This window comes from Notothenia rossii (genome assembly GCF_949606895.1).
Source record: "Notothenia rossii genome assembly, chromosome: 6".
Taxonomy (NCBI): Eukaryota; Metazoa; Chordata; class Actinopteri; order Perciformes; family Nototheniidae; genus Notothenia; species Notothenia rossii.
In genome coordinates this window covers 63449559-63465814 of record NC_136909.1, presented here as the reverse complement: position 1 = coordinate 63465814, position 16256 = coordinate 63449559, and the positions used below count along the sequence as shown (strand labels likewise).

The window sequence follows — 16256 nt, the reverse complement described above, 5'->3', positions numbered from 1 at the left end:
GGAGGTGTGAGATATGAAGATTGGAGTGTCTATCAGCCATAACTTATATGTTTCACTCAACTTAAATGTGGATAATGAAAGAGGTGAGGGTGGACAGAACACATCATTGCATAAGGATTATATTATTATGTTATCTTATGTCACCCATTTTACCATCATAATTACTGTCAATTGTGATCATGAGATAATTGCCCATATTACTCTGTTTTGTCCTTGTAACTTGTCCTATTATAAAGTAATAATGTGACATATAAAGAAAATACTATTCCTTCAACTGTTAAGTCATTGGCTAGGTTGAGATACTGTAGACCATATGAATTAGTAAAGGCACATTCCTACTAAATTGTCTTTTTTAGGAACAAAATACATTTTTGGTTGCTGCATTTGTTTCTTTGCTATAATGTAAAATTGGAAATGGGAAAACCCCTTTCCCGCTCAACAGGTTGCATGTGGACCATTTGTTAAGCATTACTACAACAAGCTTTTATAATAAAAGGCTAACATAACACTAGTGAAATGTACAGGTAGCCCTTTAAGATAAATGTGGGGGTGATCAGGGCGGGCTGAGCTGCCCAGATGTAAATAAAAGCTGCAGATCCTGAAAGCCTGAGGCTCAGACAGAAATCCCAAATTGTATTAAGGGACATTGTCCCTCACTCCCAGTATGCGTACCTAATCCTGTTTCAGCGATGTTCCATTACCTCAATTACTATCATCTCACCCAGAGGTGGACCCAGCCAAGGACACTATACCGGAGAGCCAGCGAAGGGTGGAAAGAGAGGGGGGGAGAGGCTGGGGGAAGGAGGGCTGTGACGGAGAGGGTCCTATGTAATACAAAAAACTAAGGGATATTAAATAATGACACTGAGAGGAAGGATAGAGGGATATAATCAAGTGTTGGAGAGAATTCTCACGATAAAGGAGGACAAATATAGAATGTAGAGATATAAAAAACGTCAAAGTCTGTCGAAGACGGTAGCCAAGACTTGGCCTCCATCTTCATTTCCCAGCTGGTCGAAGAGGAATATAATGGTTGTAATCCAACTGATTGACAGGACAGAATGACTTGCTGAACAACACAGACTCTTTAATGTACACTTTTCCCTTTTTCTGTAGTGTGTTATATAGGTGGGTGTGCATGTAAATGGTCTGCAAAGGCTAACATCCCAAAGTTTCTCAACATTAATGCATATAGACATGTCACAGTGACACTTAATGCTAATATGACAGGGTCAGTGTATTGGTACCCAGTTCTGTACATAGAATATTTTGTGTCTGGTGCTGGTACTTGTGGACTCTTGTAAATATGTCCTCGCAGCAGAAAACATACATATGGCTTGAGTACTTCCGTCAGCTTCCACCATCTTTTAGACTTTGTGAAGCAAAGAAAAACAAAAAAGAGATAAGAACAATCGACCTACGCGGGACGCGTTGCGTCCCTTACTGCATCCGTTTCTGGATGTACAGTGTTTCTTGTCAGTTTGCATTGGCATTCCACACACACACACACAACACACACACACACACACACACACACACACACACACACACACACACACACACACACACACACACACACACACACACACACACACACACACACACACACACACAGAGACAGAGAAAGGTGTCGTGAAACATGAGCCAAGCCTCCTTGCTGCTTCCCTCTCCCATCATGCACCACATTAGTGTCCAGCCAATGCCCTTGCCTTAATAGGCCTTAATGCCTGTGCTTGTCACTGTAGCATGGCTGATATTGAGTTTTAGGACATTTGTAGAACTGAGCGTGTGTGTTCTCTGGAGTCTCACTAGTGGCTGCATGGCATTGACATTTACCCTAGGTAAAGAACCGGATGCTATTATTTACCCCCACCCTTCCTCCTTTCTCCCCTCTTCCTCTTTCACCTCTTAACATTCCTCCTGAATCCGAAACGTAAAAAGTTGCAGCAGGAATTTGTCACCTCCGTCTAAAGTTAAAGCAGAGGGATTACTTCTCCTATCTAATCTCCTTCTATCCCTTTCTTTGACTCTATCTATCTTCATCTACCGTTCTCCATTCCGCTTTCTCACTTCATTTTTCTACCTCCCAGCGGTGGAGGGTTTGCCTAATGAAGTGGCTGATGGGAGTATATTACAGAGAGACAGAGTGGAGCGGTCGCCTACTCTAAAATCCATTAACCTTACAGTTTCAATCAGTGTGCAGACAAGTCTGAGCTACAAGTCAAAAAGGAGCGTATTAGATCAAGATTTTCACTATTGAGCCTTGCTACTGTTTTTTCAATATTTTGCCCAGATCTTTGTCTGAAACTTTTGTTCTGTCACTCGGTATTGTCATTGTGCTGTCAACACAAGACTTATTTTAATAAGTTCAGTTGATGGGATTTTCCTGGGTGAGGCACATTGGGTTGAATCTGCCACAAAATTGTGAGTACACAATTGAATAAACTACCAAAATGATTGGAGTTTATTATCAGAATCAGTACAATCACACATCTGGAGACAAACAGGGTTGGAACGGTAACTTTAAAAATGTACAATTACCAGTCACATTTAAACAAATGTAATCAGTAACCTAACATAAGTATGTCAATAGACAAGTGTAAATAAATAAAAGATCAAATAAATATCAATAAGATATTTTTTTGTATTTATTAGGTTTGCGGTATGTTATTTAGTGTTACAAATGTGTCATCTTAAATTCAGGCAGTACGTCTAACTTTAATATATTGATCTTTATTCTTAAATGTATTTTAACATTGTTACTTTGCTAGTAACCCCCATAAAGAATGTAACAGTAATCTTTCAATGTCTATTTTTAATGTAACTAAAGGAACACAGTTACCCTATTTTTTGCATCCTGATTACGATTTTTATCCTGTTACATGTAATCTGTTGCTCCCTAAGCCTGGAGACATACTTTTTTGCTATTTTAAAAGATGAGTAAACCAATGCATCCCAACTATTTTGGCTTTTTTACATATTGAAGCTGTTACCCTTTGTGAGCGTTAGCCCTTTGTGCTAAGGCCCTATTTTACTAAACCATGCTCACGTTCAACTAAGGGAGGGCTCCTATACTATTTTTAGGGAGTCTCTCAAACTATTTCTTCAGCAAAGTACAATAACAATACATTTATTATGGTGTTCCTGTTTTCTTAGGCTGTCTATAATACCAACATATTTGGATATATTGCAAATCCTAAATTTGCCTCTATATCCAGAAAATCATTTCGATTTGGTACAGTTATGATTTGACATCCTGCAGCACTAAACTGAAATCCTTTCCAAATCAATATTATGCCATTATATCAACTAAATCTTGTTTTTATCAGAGGAATGTTGTGATATAAAGCCCTCTATATATGTCGTTGAACATGTGTGTGTACGAGAATGCAAATATCAGATTGTAACCTTAGTGAATGAGTCAAAACTATTGTTTGCAATGTCATTCCTTTAAAGCAAGAGACAAGCAGATCTCAATAAAGGAAAAGTACTGCCCCCATGCTGTATAAAGGATGGCTCCTATATGCAATGTCTAATGAAAGGATCATTTATATCCCGAAAAGTGGAAATGGTGCAGTGTTATTGTCAATACTGTCAGTTCCCATGCTTGGAGGGAGAACAACAAAAAGAATAAATAAATGAAGCCTCCCATGTCCTAACAATGCAAATGATATGCAGGTTTGATCCAATGCAGGTGGCCACAATTATGCTAATTTGTGACAATATTAATGATCCATAATTTAGCCAAAGTGTTGGTCATGTGGGATAAGTGTGTGTGTGCAAAAAGAAAGATGGAACGGATGGTCAAAAAGACGAAGGAGGATAATGAAAGAAAGGGAAGAGTGTACACTTACACACTGAAATGTATACACAGATAGAAGCTGCTCTACACACTTGAGCACATTGCCATCCCTGAGATCTCTATACACACGATCAGTGGCGTTTTTATATGTACAAAAGTGGTGGGGCACAAAAAACTTAGATGTCTATATATAAGCTTCTGCAGTGAGGTTCATGGCTGGTTCATGGCTGGCTCTTCAGGTTTACAAATATTATATTTTGACCTAAATCAAAATATAATATTCTTTTCAAAAGCTTTTTTAGTCTGATCCTTCGATTAATTTTAAACAGACAGTTCAACAAAAGAATACCCACAAAATGTAATTTTATCATTTAAATATTGAATTGTTCTCTCTTAGTAAGATCCCATTTTCAATAAAATTGCTCTCTTACCTTGACTTGAAGATGAAATCCATTTGCCTATCCTTCTGGACAAAAATCTATATTACTTTTTTGTAAAAGTCCTCCTTATCTTCTTGTTGTTTCAAAAGTCTATCATAAATCTAATCGATAGATTTATGATTAGAATATGATAAAAGTAGGGTAGACATGTGGATGTTATCCGGCTGAACAAAACGTGCATTTATCTAACAGGTACGTTTCCCACAGATCTTATTTCGAGCTATTTTCTCAAATCCTATTGAGAAATCTCATTGCTTTTTTGTCGAGGGAAACCATGCGCAGCTTACTTCCGGGTTTTAGGACGTGTCACTGTCTGCACCTCTCTCGTCTCCTCTTCACACACCACAATTTTCGCGGCACATGTACTTACAGCCAATCAGCTCTGAATTATGTGAGATGACGTATGGTGGGGATGGCAGCTCAGTGCCCCTATGGCCATTATTTGTTTGCCACACACATTAAAGATGACCTATCATGCAAAATACATTTTGCATGTCTTTTATACATGAATATGTGTCCCCGGTGTTCCATGGAACTCACCAAGTGTCAGAAAATACAACCCTCTCTATTTTCCTCCATACCCAAATCTCTTAAAAAGGGGCTGCAACGGATCTGATACAGACTGATACAGATTTGAACACTTCTATGACGTCACAGAAGTGGCACTACGGCTATTGGGCCAACTCCACCAATCACGAGGAGACAGCCACGGACATTGCCGTTCGAAAGCGCTGGAGACGCTGTAGCACATATGCCAGGCCTGTAGATGGTGCTGTTCTCACAGAATCAGCCCATGCAAAGACAGTGTTAAATTGAGCGAACTGAGGAATGGCTAAAATGCATGATCTGTTTGGTATTTTGAAAAATAAAAAGTATAAATATGCCTTATATAGGTATGGTCCTACACTATATTATTCAAATATAGCATGATAGGTCCACTTTAAATAGGAAGATACTCTGAGCATGCGCAGTGTAGTTTTTACATTCACCGTTCACTTAGACAGTGAGAGGGAGGGGCATGATCGGGCTTGACCCACATGGCTCTAAACAGCTCAATGGGCACACACTGTAGACACTAATTAGAAGAACACAGACTAAAACAGCAATGTACAGACGAATCAGATGATTAAACATGGTTTAAATATATATTTTATATATTTTTTTAGCATTTATTTGTAATCATTATTTGTAATACTTTCTGCTGACACTAGGTGGGGCTGCCCCTAATGACCAGTCGCCACTGCACACGATGTACAAGCACACGAATGTTCCCTTTTCAAATACACGTTGAGTCCCTTTTTTCTTTACCACCTCTTTGACTCTTTCTTTCTGTCTAATAAAGGTAGATCGCAGTTTGCGGATTTATAAATCTTCCATGTAAAACCACTGCTATGTATTCTGCCGATTACTCGTGAGTAAGTGATTTGTCCGATTTTGTTTGTTTTTACACCCCACCTTACCTGTTTGCGTAGTAGTTGGATGATTTGTAATTTTTACATCACAAACTAAAATACTTTTGCAAATTAAAAATCATCTAAGGTAATTAGCATGAATGTAACGACCCTTAAATTGACACCTGTCTATTTATTCAGGTGTTGCAATAAAAAACAGCCTGCCTTCATTTATTACGTAATGCAATTTGGAAGTTGTAAATTATTATTTCTGGACTATTTTTTTTATGGTGCTTTTAAAAATGTGTATTTGTATTTTATAATTGCTGTCAGTGTCATCTAGGCTTTACTAGGTATGTAGAGAATATTTGTATTAGGTTTTTCTTTCTTCTTTCATGTAGCCTTTTTTCCATTTATGGTCACACAACTTGTACAAGGCCTTTACTTTTGACATGACTTAATTTGGTAATGATGATCCCTGGTAATGACTAAACCTTGAACTCAAGGGTATATCCATGTTTGTCTTCATGTTTGTTTGTGTATCTCTTGTTAGCTTCAAAATGTGCCCACATTGCACTGTGCTTACAGTGGAAGGCTGTGAATGGCAGCAACGGGGTTTTGCCTGTCATCTTATCTTGTAAATGAGCTAATGGCTGTTCGTTCGGTCCCCTTAATGAGATCACAAATGCACTGCGGGTCCCGCCACAGGTCAGCATCGCGGAGGCCATTCAAAGGCAATTATTGTTTTAAATGTTGCTTGTGTTGTCGTCTGAAAGCGACTCTCTCCGCTTCAGTGAGGGAAGAAACTTTGAGCCTGACTGGAGGGGTTATTTTTCCTCTCCGGGTTGGAGACAAATGTTTTTACACTCCTACTGTTTTACTTTCCTGAGGGGGCTGAGTGTTCTGTTCTGTCTGAATGGGGAGTGTGTTTATGTGTCCTTGTCTCTGGGCTGATCAGCGTTTAGTATAAACCCTATATATGACAGAATACTGTGAAAACATGAATACATTTGCATACATTTGATCATTTTGTTGCCAGAATACAAAATCATATTTTAATTTATTTACTGGTTCCTTTGTGTTAAACCTTGAAATACAAACCACCATATCCAAATAAATCACCACATAGGTGCTATATTAGAAAAGCAGGTTTGCCAGATATCCTTTTTTGGATTAATGCTGCTGATACAGAAAGGAAGCAATATGTATGGCTCTAAATTATTGTTCTGTGTTGTCTCTACTCCAAGGGAGTGCATGTGTTTGTCAGCGAGCCTCTGTGTTGGCAGATCAGTGGGAAGTGGTAGTCTGCCGGGAAAGCCCTGTTTCTTTGTTCTCCGGCTGACAATGAAGGACTCACAGTCAGTCTAAAGGGAAAAATTATGTCCCAGAGCAGTCTGGGAGAAGCACAAATGCACACATACTCACACACAACAACACACACTACTTCTCACATGCTACTCATGTGGGGCATGACCTCAATAACAGCTACTGTTGTGTTTGGAAAGCCCTCAACACCATGTGCCGACCACTTTTAAAAATCTGTAACAGTTGGGCCTTAGGTCCAAATAAAAAATGGATTCAGCCAAGTTGAAAAGAGTTGTCTTTCCTGGATTGAGATGAACAACAATGCAGCATTTTTAAATACTTGATTTTTTCTTGACTAAAATGTTTAAAATATTAAAATCTTTACAACTGATCACACTACTATCTAAGATTGTATAGTAATTAATAAAATAGAATACCTTTATTGTCATCACACATCAGTGTAACAAAATTCAGTTGGCATCTCTCCCTGGAGTACATAAATAAGAACACATCCATAAAAGCAGTGTTAAAGCAGAGGTAGCAGCAATAATCAGGTTCATCACTTTACCAGAATGTTAAAATACATTTTTGAAGATTATTTAATAAAGAAAAGCTACAATGTTTAAATATGCATAGTTGCTAAAGATATCTGTTTGATACATAATAAATATACAAATAAATAACATTTTTGGCTGCAGTCTTTGACGGGAGGTAGTGTGTTTGTATGTGTGCATGTTCAAAGTTATAGTGAATTTTGTGGTTGGACAGGGATGGGAGTGATGGAGGCCACAGCTCTGGGAAAGAAGCTGTTCTTCAGTCTGTTGGTGCGTGACTTTATTGACCTGAACCGGACGGCAGCGGTTAGAACAGTGAGTGGCCGGGGTGTGTGATGTCTCTGATGATACTGCTGGCTTTTTTCTGCAGTCGACTTTTGTAGATGTTGTCAAGGTTGGGCAGCTCAGTCCCAACGATGCGCTGAGCAGCCTTCACCACCCGTTGCAGGTCCTTCTGCTCTGCGGCTTTGCAGCTGGTGTAACACACAGTTATGCAGTTGGTCAGGGTGCTTTCAATAGTCGACCGATAGAAGTTTACCAGCAGTTTTTGTGGAAGCCTGGTCTGTCTCAGTTTCCTCAGGAAAAACAGTCTCTGCTGTGCCTTTTTCACCCGGTTTGAGGTGTTTGAGGTCCATGTTAAATTATTGGAGATGTTGACTCCAAGGAACCGTAGGTCCTCCACGCTCTCCACTGCTTCTCCATGAATGTGGAGGAGGAGATGACTTCCTTTTTTGTCCTCCTGAAATCAACAATGGGCTCCTTAGTTTTGGAGGTGTTAAGGACAAGGTTGTGCTCCCACACCAGTCCGTCAGGTGTTCCACCTCAAGCCTGTAAGCGGTCTCCCTATGGTCTGTAATAAGACAGACTACTGTGGTGTCGTCTGCAAATTTGACTATGGAGTTGGAGGTGTGGATGGGGGTGCAGTCGTTGTGTGAAGAGCATGGGGCTAAGCACACCACCTTGTGGGGTTCCTGTGTTTAGTATAAGGGGGGATGATAGGTGCTTACCGACTCTGACTTGCTGTGGTCTGTCAGTCAGGAAGTCCATGACCCACGAGCAAAGTGAAGAGCCAAAGGCAAGGATATTCAGTTTGCTGACCAGTTTGTGGGGCATGATGGTGTTGAATGCGGAGCTGAAATCCACAAATAGCATCCTCACATAACTGCCTGGTAATTCCAGATGTGTCAGAGAGGTGTGGAGGGCTGAGTTGATGGCGTCTTCTGAGGAGCGGTTTGGCCTGTAGGCAAACTGATGCTTGTCAAAGTCAGGTGGGATGATTGTTCTGATATGGGAAAGCACCACTTTCTCAAAGTTAAGTTAATGATGTCAACGTGCCTAACCCAATTCTTTCTTCTCTTCCACCACAGGTAAGGAGGAACCGACCACCTATACCTGCACTACGTGTAAGCATTCGTACGGAAGCGCCTGGTTCCTGCTGCAGCATGCCCAGAACTCCCACGGCTTCCGCATCTACCTGGAAAGTGAACACGGTAGCCCTCTCATCCCACGCATGGGCGGGCCATCCTCCCTGGGCGGGGGCGCAGACTGCTCTTCTCAGCCTCCTCTCCACGGCCTCCATCTGCCTCTTGATGCGAGCCCGTTCAACCTCCTCCGCATGCCTGGCTCGGGCTCAGGGGGAAGGGACAGCATCGGATTAGGGGGTGGACTCGGAGCCCTCGGCGCTGCCGGTGGGGGCCATCATCAGCGTTTCCCTCCCACGCCACCCCTCTTCAGCCCCCCTCCAAGGAACCACATGGACCCCCACCACCTGAGCCCAGAGGACCTGGCGCTGGCAGCCCACCATCCGAGTGCCTTTGACAGGGTGCTGCGCCTCAATCCCCCTCTGCCCCTGGACCCCCCTCCGATAATGGACTTCTCGCGGAGGCTACGTGAGCTGGCAGGCAACAATTCAGGGTCCACTCCACCACTATCCCCCAGCCGCCCCAGCCCCATGCAACGCTTGCTCCAGCCATTCCAGACAGGAGGGGGAAACGGAAGTGGAGGAGGTACAGGGGGCAGCAAACCTCCATATATTGCCACCCCACCCCCTCTTCCAGGCACCATGCAGTCACCCGTGGGTTCCCAGACCACTCCTACTACCCCTCTACCCTCAGCAGGTGTGACACCCTCCTCTACCACCCCCTTAAAATCGAAGTGTTGTGAGTTTTGTGGCAAGGCCTTCAAATTTCAGAGTAATCTAATAGTGCACCGTCGCAGCCACACCGGAGAGAAGCCGTACAAATGCCACCTGTGCGATCACGCTTGTACACAGGCCAGCAAACTCAAACGCCACATGAAGACACATATGCACAAATCTTCCTCGCCAAACACAGGCAAGTCAGAAGACGGTCTGTCTACAGCCTCCTCCCCGGAGCCTGGCACCAGCAATCATTTGGGCAGTGCAAGCAATGCCCTTAAGTCGGTTGTGGCCAAGCTGAAAAGCGAGAACAACCGCAGGCGACGTGAAAATGGGGAGGAGGAGGAGGAGGAGGAAGAAGAGGAGGAAGAAGAAGAGGAGGAGGAGGAAGAGGAGGAGGAGGAAGAAGAGGAAGTAGAGGAGGAAGAAGAGCCGAAAGGAGAGAGGACGGTCAGGAGAAACAACAACAGCTTTCCCTTTGCTCTGAACCTTGAAACGCCAAGACAGCATGAAAACAATGGTGGTATAGGAAGCCGACTTGGAGGAGTTCCTGATGAGGGGCTGATCCCCCGATCACTGCCTGAGGTGATGCAGGGGATGGGCCTGGCCGCTAGCATGCATCACTTCAGTGAAGCCCTCAGTGCACATAAAAGAAATACTGTGGCCCAGGAGAACCACCTGCACCACCACCTAAACCAAGACCATCACCACAATCAGGCGATGTGTGATGGGGACTCGGTATTAGAGAACGGTCGTGGGGAGGAGGGTTCTGTCTCAACAGTGAACGGGCGGGGAGCATCCCCTAATGAATCTGCCTCTGTCGGCCTCTCTAAAAAACTTCTTCTGGGCAGCCCTAGTCCACTAAGTCCTTTTACCAAACGCATCAAGCTTGAAAAAGAATTTGACCTGCCCACTCCCACAATCCCAAACACTGAGAATGTCTACTCCCAGTGGTTGGCCGGCTACGCCGCCTCGCGTCAACTCAAGGACCCTTTCCTGAACTTTGGGGATTCCAGACAATCGCCCTTCGCCTCTTCCTCTGAGCATTCTTCGGAGAATGGCAGTTTGCGTTTCTCAACCCCTCCGGGGGAACTGGACGGTGTGTCAGGCCGCAGTGGTACATGTAGTGGGGGCAGCACACCACACATTGGACGGCCCAACTCCAAGGACGGCCGCAGGAGTGATACTTGTGAGTATTGTGGCAAGGTGTTCAAGAACTGCAGTAACCTGACAGTGCACCGGCGCAGCCACACAGGGGAGAGACCGTACAAGTGTGAAATGTGCAACTATGCTTGTGCCCAGAGCTCCAAACTTACTCGCCACATGAAGACCCACGGTCAGGTGGGCAAAGACGTGTACAAGTGTGAAATTTGTAAGATGCCCTTCAGTGTCTACAGCACTTTGGAGAAACACATGAAAAAATGGCACAGTGACCGCCCTTGTAGTACCGAAATAAAGTCAGAGTAGAAGGCCGAACTATGGAACCTTTTCCCCGCAGCAATGTCCGCCATTAGTCCCATGTTTATTCCCAGACCCTTGTAGATTTACCCAATCCCTAACACTCCACTTTCACCAGTCTGGTGGAAGATTAAGACCATGTGCTCTGCACCAGCACACCCCGTTTCCATTACCCATTGAATGCATGATCTGTATCGGGGCAATACTCTTGCATTGACGCAAAACTTCGAGCCTTTCTCTTGTGCAATAATTTACATGTTGTGTACTATTTTCTTTTTTGAGTTTTCCTTCTCCATTTTTAAGAATTAGTCGGCATGCATAGTATGTTTTTGCTAATCAAAAAAAGAAAATAACTTGTCCCTGGTTGGTTAGTTGTTAAGTAAATGTGTTGCTGTTTTTCTCTTGTTCTGTTTTTTTCTTTTTATTCTTCAAAAAGAGAAAAGACAAGAAAGATACATCCATGCTGCATACATTCTGTGACACATATCATGTACAGTTTTGTTTCGTAACATGGAAAGAAAACAGTCTGTGACTTGACCCTACTCTTACAACCCTGGAAATGCACTCATCCTGATCTTTCTAAAAGATGGAATGTTCACACAGGGTTAAAAAATAAGAAAAATCATACATTGGCTGGATGACTAAACTGAGAGTAACGATAGCCTTCAAATTTCTTTAAAAAAGACAAAGGGTGCGCTAACAATTCAATTTGTACTATCATTTAATAGAGTAAGAAAGAGTGCCTTTGATATCTCAACACTGCATTGGCCATAATCTTATCTGGTATAAGTTTAGGGTCACGTTAGATCAAGCTAAAAGGTTTAAGCCACCCAGGATAGGTTCTTGCATCAAGCACCTGACTGCTGAAATGGACTGTGACGACTCATCTGAGAGTTCTCGTTAATCATCATTTAGCTACCTATTACATGTTCAATAGGTTATCTTTAATATGTGGATTTCATTGCAAGCATGGTACAAGCAGTATTATGTATATCTGAATTGTTTGTTGTTTTGTTCCGGTAAGGAGGTACTTTTGAGATAAAGGTAATCTGTAACGTACAATCCTGAACTTGAGGGATACGGCGCATGGCTGAGAAACGTTGAGTATCCGCATTAGCACAAACCTCCAAGACGCTGTTTTTGCTATGTCAGTGTGAGGAACAATGCATAAAGTAATATATGAGCTCCAAGGCTAACTTTATTCCAGAGCATTGAAATAACTACAAGCTAGACAGACAGAAAGCTACACAGAACTGCAAAATAACTTACATTCTATTATCAAAAATGGGTCATTAGCTAAGAATCGCAGAAAAAAGAACGAAAGAATTGCAAAAAATATCTGTACTCCAGGGCTCTTGAAAAGAGTGAATGCGATCATTTTAATCAGTATGCAGAGGCTAATGCAGGGCACTTTTTTTGTTTGCTGTGGCTTTTCAACCCGCAAGGAGATTTTGTTATACCCTTGTTGAGTTTCACGCAAGCTTCTCATAGTATGGCACTTGCTACTCTGCCTGACATGCGTTTTCCAACACTGATGCAATGTTGGTACATGGGTTGAGTCTAAAAAAAGCTATATTTTCATTTGTAGGACATGAAATGCACTATTTCAATTTCCCAGTTTACAAGTTTATGCTAAAGGGAAAAACTTTGTTGATATGCTGTCAGATGACGAGGGTCCCGTTGTTAAACGCAGTAATCTATGAGATGCATAATCTATTGCCAGCAACTCCGCCCTCATGAACCTTGACTTCTGTACCCTTGCCGTTTCACCTTTGACCATTCGTCAATTTGTTTCCACTTGAAACACCAGTGCTTTGCCTGGGCTGAAAATGTACCCTGCCTGCAAGGTCTGTAAATTAAAAGGTTTGTTACACAAATAACCAGGGCTCTTACATGATCGGCTCTGATTCAAAAAATGTTAAGGTGTTGTAACTTTGTAGTCAACCACACCTGTATAATCTGTAGACCTTGCCGACTAGACACTCAAATCTTGTTGCTGACACTGCAAGAATCCGTTTTTGTACAAATCTTCCTTTAATTATAGGTATAAAAAAATAAACGTTTTTGCAAATTACACTTCACTATCTTTTAGGGGGAAACTGTATTTAAGTTTTTTTGTCGTTTCTCTTTTCCTCAGCGTCTTGGTGGTGTTCAAGACTCCGATCACAGTATATATGAAATGATAAAAAAAAGGAGAAAAAAAACAAACAAAAAAAAATCCTGTGATTGTTTTTGTATTTTATTTTGCCTTGGCTCTTCACAGCTCTTCAGGTTGAAATACAATCTGCATTGGGGAAAGGATTAAGATTATATATGAATATATAATAAAGAACTTAAAATATAGGAAAATGCACACTCATGTCGATTCCTATGCTTAAACACATTTATGGTCTACTTTTTCTGTATTTCTAGAATTGTATTTGAATTCAATGTTCACTTAGAGTAGGCACTATAGTATTTATATTGAGGCTCGTATTTTTAACTGTTGCTTGTTCTCTCTAAAAGGTATTTACCATACCTTTTTTGGTAGTGGAAAAAAAATCCCAAACTGCCACGGTATATTTTTTTAATTTGGCAGGATAATATAGTGCGAATTATTTGTATGTTTAAAGAAATAAAAGGAAAAAAACCCATAAAAAGCAGCTAAAGTATGTGGCATTGGGAGGCATCACAGGCCATCAGATGGCCGCCGCTCTGTTTCCTTTCCACAGAGGTGGTTGTACATATCTTCTTTGGGTTTTGTTTGGGACCTCCTTCCCCCCCCCCGCCATTCTTGTATGCAGTAATACAAGCTGACGTCGGCCTGTTCTGTTGTGTGCTTCTGTCTCTCTCACCCCCTCCCACCTGGCTACATTCCAACATCAAGAGAGGGAAAAAAAAGTTTAAAAACACTTCATATGCAGTACATGGATTACGAAAAAATCGTCAAAATAAATACATTTAAAAAGAAATTAAATGTTTTGCAGTTTTTTTTCATTGCCAAATACTAAATGGTGCTTTATATTTAGATTGGGTATAATTTCATATGCAAAGCATATTTGAAAAATGACCTGGGGGGCGTGGAGAAGCCTGCTTGAGTTGAGACTTTTTTGTAAATGGCAATGCGGAATATTTTGTTATCAGCCTTTTCTATTCCTATTCTGAGAGCTGTTTGTTGTAACTTGAACTTGAACTTTATCTTTTACTACGGGAGTTACTATTTATTATTATTATTTATTTTATGCTCTGTTCAAAACAGAGACATGGAATGGATGATTATTTTTGGTTTATTTTTATTTTGTATTTGATTATAATATAATTTGTTTTCTTTTTGTAATGGTGGCCCATGGTCATTGGACAAACCTAGCTCTTACATTTCTGTTGTAAATTTTTGGGGTCTCTGTTCAGTTGTATTGGGAAAACCATTGTCTGTGTTTTCTGGCAGATGTCTGCATTATCCTGTTCACACGCCCATTTTGTCCCTTTATCGAAAAACAATTAATAAAAAAAATGAAAGTATAATGGCACTTGTCGCTTATCTCCACTGATTATCTTTATGTGTGTGTGTGTGTGTGTGTGTGTGTGTGTGTGTGTGTGTGTGTGTGTGTGTGTGTGTGTGTGCATAAGTATGTGTGTGATTACCACCTTCCCAACTCCATTGGTATCGTTAACCTTTTGAGATCTTACCAAAAGTGATTTAAAAAAAAAAAAATTGAATTCAACATTTTGAGAAGTTAGCATTTTAAGAATAAAGTCAAAGTTTAGGGAAACATTTCAGAATTTTGTGAAAAATGTCTGGATTTTTATATTAAAGTCAAAACTTTGAGAAAAATGTCAGGATTCTAAGAAAGAGGTCAGAATTCTGACTTAAATTTCGCTTTTCTGAGGAAACAATAATTCTGACTTTTTTGCTGAAAATATCCGGAATTCTGATATTAAAGTCAGAATTCTAATCAGATAATTTTGACTTAATTCAAATTTTTCTGAATTTAATATCAGAATACAATAAATTAAAAACCTTTGATAAAATCTTGAAAATAAATCCAATGTGGCCCTAATCCTCTTCCTTATTTCTTAGAAATATAATGCATTTTTCTTCTTCAAGGGTTCCCATGTAAATGTTTATTTAGCATTAATCACTCCAAATGGAAGAGTTCCCATAAGTCAGCATTAGCAGACAGCTGTTCAGCGGGCATAATACTACCTTCCAAAGTGTGTGTGTGTGTTATCGTACAGGGCGTATTCTTAACATGCTTTCTATAAGTCTTGTCTTGCACTAGCTTGAACCCAATGAACTCAGCCCTCCATCACCAACCTCACTAGCCTATGGCACTGTACTATATGTACTTTATGACTTTCTATACATGTGTGCGAACTGTCATTGTCTTGCCCAGGAGGGTTGGGGGCGGGAGTTCAACAAGTGGAGATACCACTGCATTAAAACAGTGTCATACTACCTGTTGGTCCAGACAGCCCAACTGGTTTGAGTGCATATGTGTGTGCGTGTAAAGTACACGTGTAAGTAAGTGCCTCATACCATATTAATTTAGTTAGCACGCTATCTCGAAGCACATATGTGCACTATGCATGTCACTCCTCAAAGTACAGTACGGTATCTTTTGCTGATAACAACTGTTCCCTTTAACCTCAGCCACACACACACACACACACACACACACACACACACACACACACACACACACACACACACACACACACACACACACACACACACACACACACACACACACACACACACACACACACACACACACACACAGGGCAGATGTGTGCAAATCCTTTAAAAGGGTTAACCCATACAAGGCTCCTGGACCTGATGGCATCCCTGCCGTGTTCTCAGGGTGTGTGCAGTTCAGCTGGCAGAGGTGTTCACAGACATCTTCAATAGGGCCTCAATGACTACCGCCCAGCAGGGCCGGACTGGGACAATAAGTCAGGCCGGGAATTATACACCCAGCCAGGCCACTACCAGTTTTCTTTTGTGCCATTTTTCTGGATTCATTTGTCAATATTTACAGCGTTGCTGCCGTGATAGCCCTAAACTTTAAATCTACTACCCCAGAATAAACATATGGACATGGGTTACTATTTAAGAAAAAATGTGCAAATCTATTTTGGAACATATCCATGTGAACATATTTTAAGTGGAGGTGGACCTCAAATCCTATA

General features: G+C 41.4%; 1 protein-coding gene across 1 annotated transcript in view; it reads left to right on the top strand.

Annotated features, from left to right (window-relative positions):
• LOC307042869 (B-cell lymphoma/leukemia 11A-like) overlaps nt 1-14564 on the top strand; it is a gene marked incomplete at its 5' end in the record, with an annotated part of 49491 nt that extends 34927 nt beyond the window's left edge. The window contains 1 exon segment of the mRNA XM_079687033.1: nt 8860-14564. Within this exon segment, the coding sequence (XP_079543159.1) occupies nt 8860-11096 (2237 nt within the window). The 3' untranslated portion in view covers nt 11097-14564.
• Nucleotides 14565-16256: the final 1692 nt, after the last annotated feature.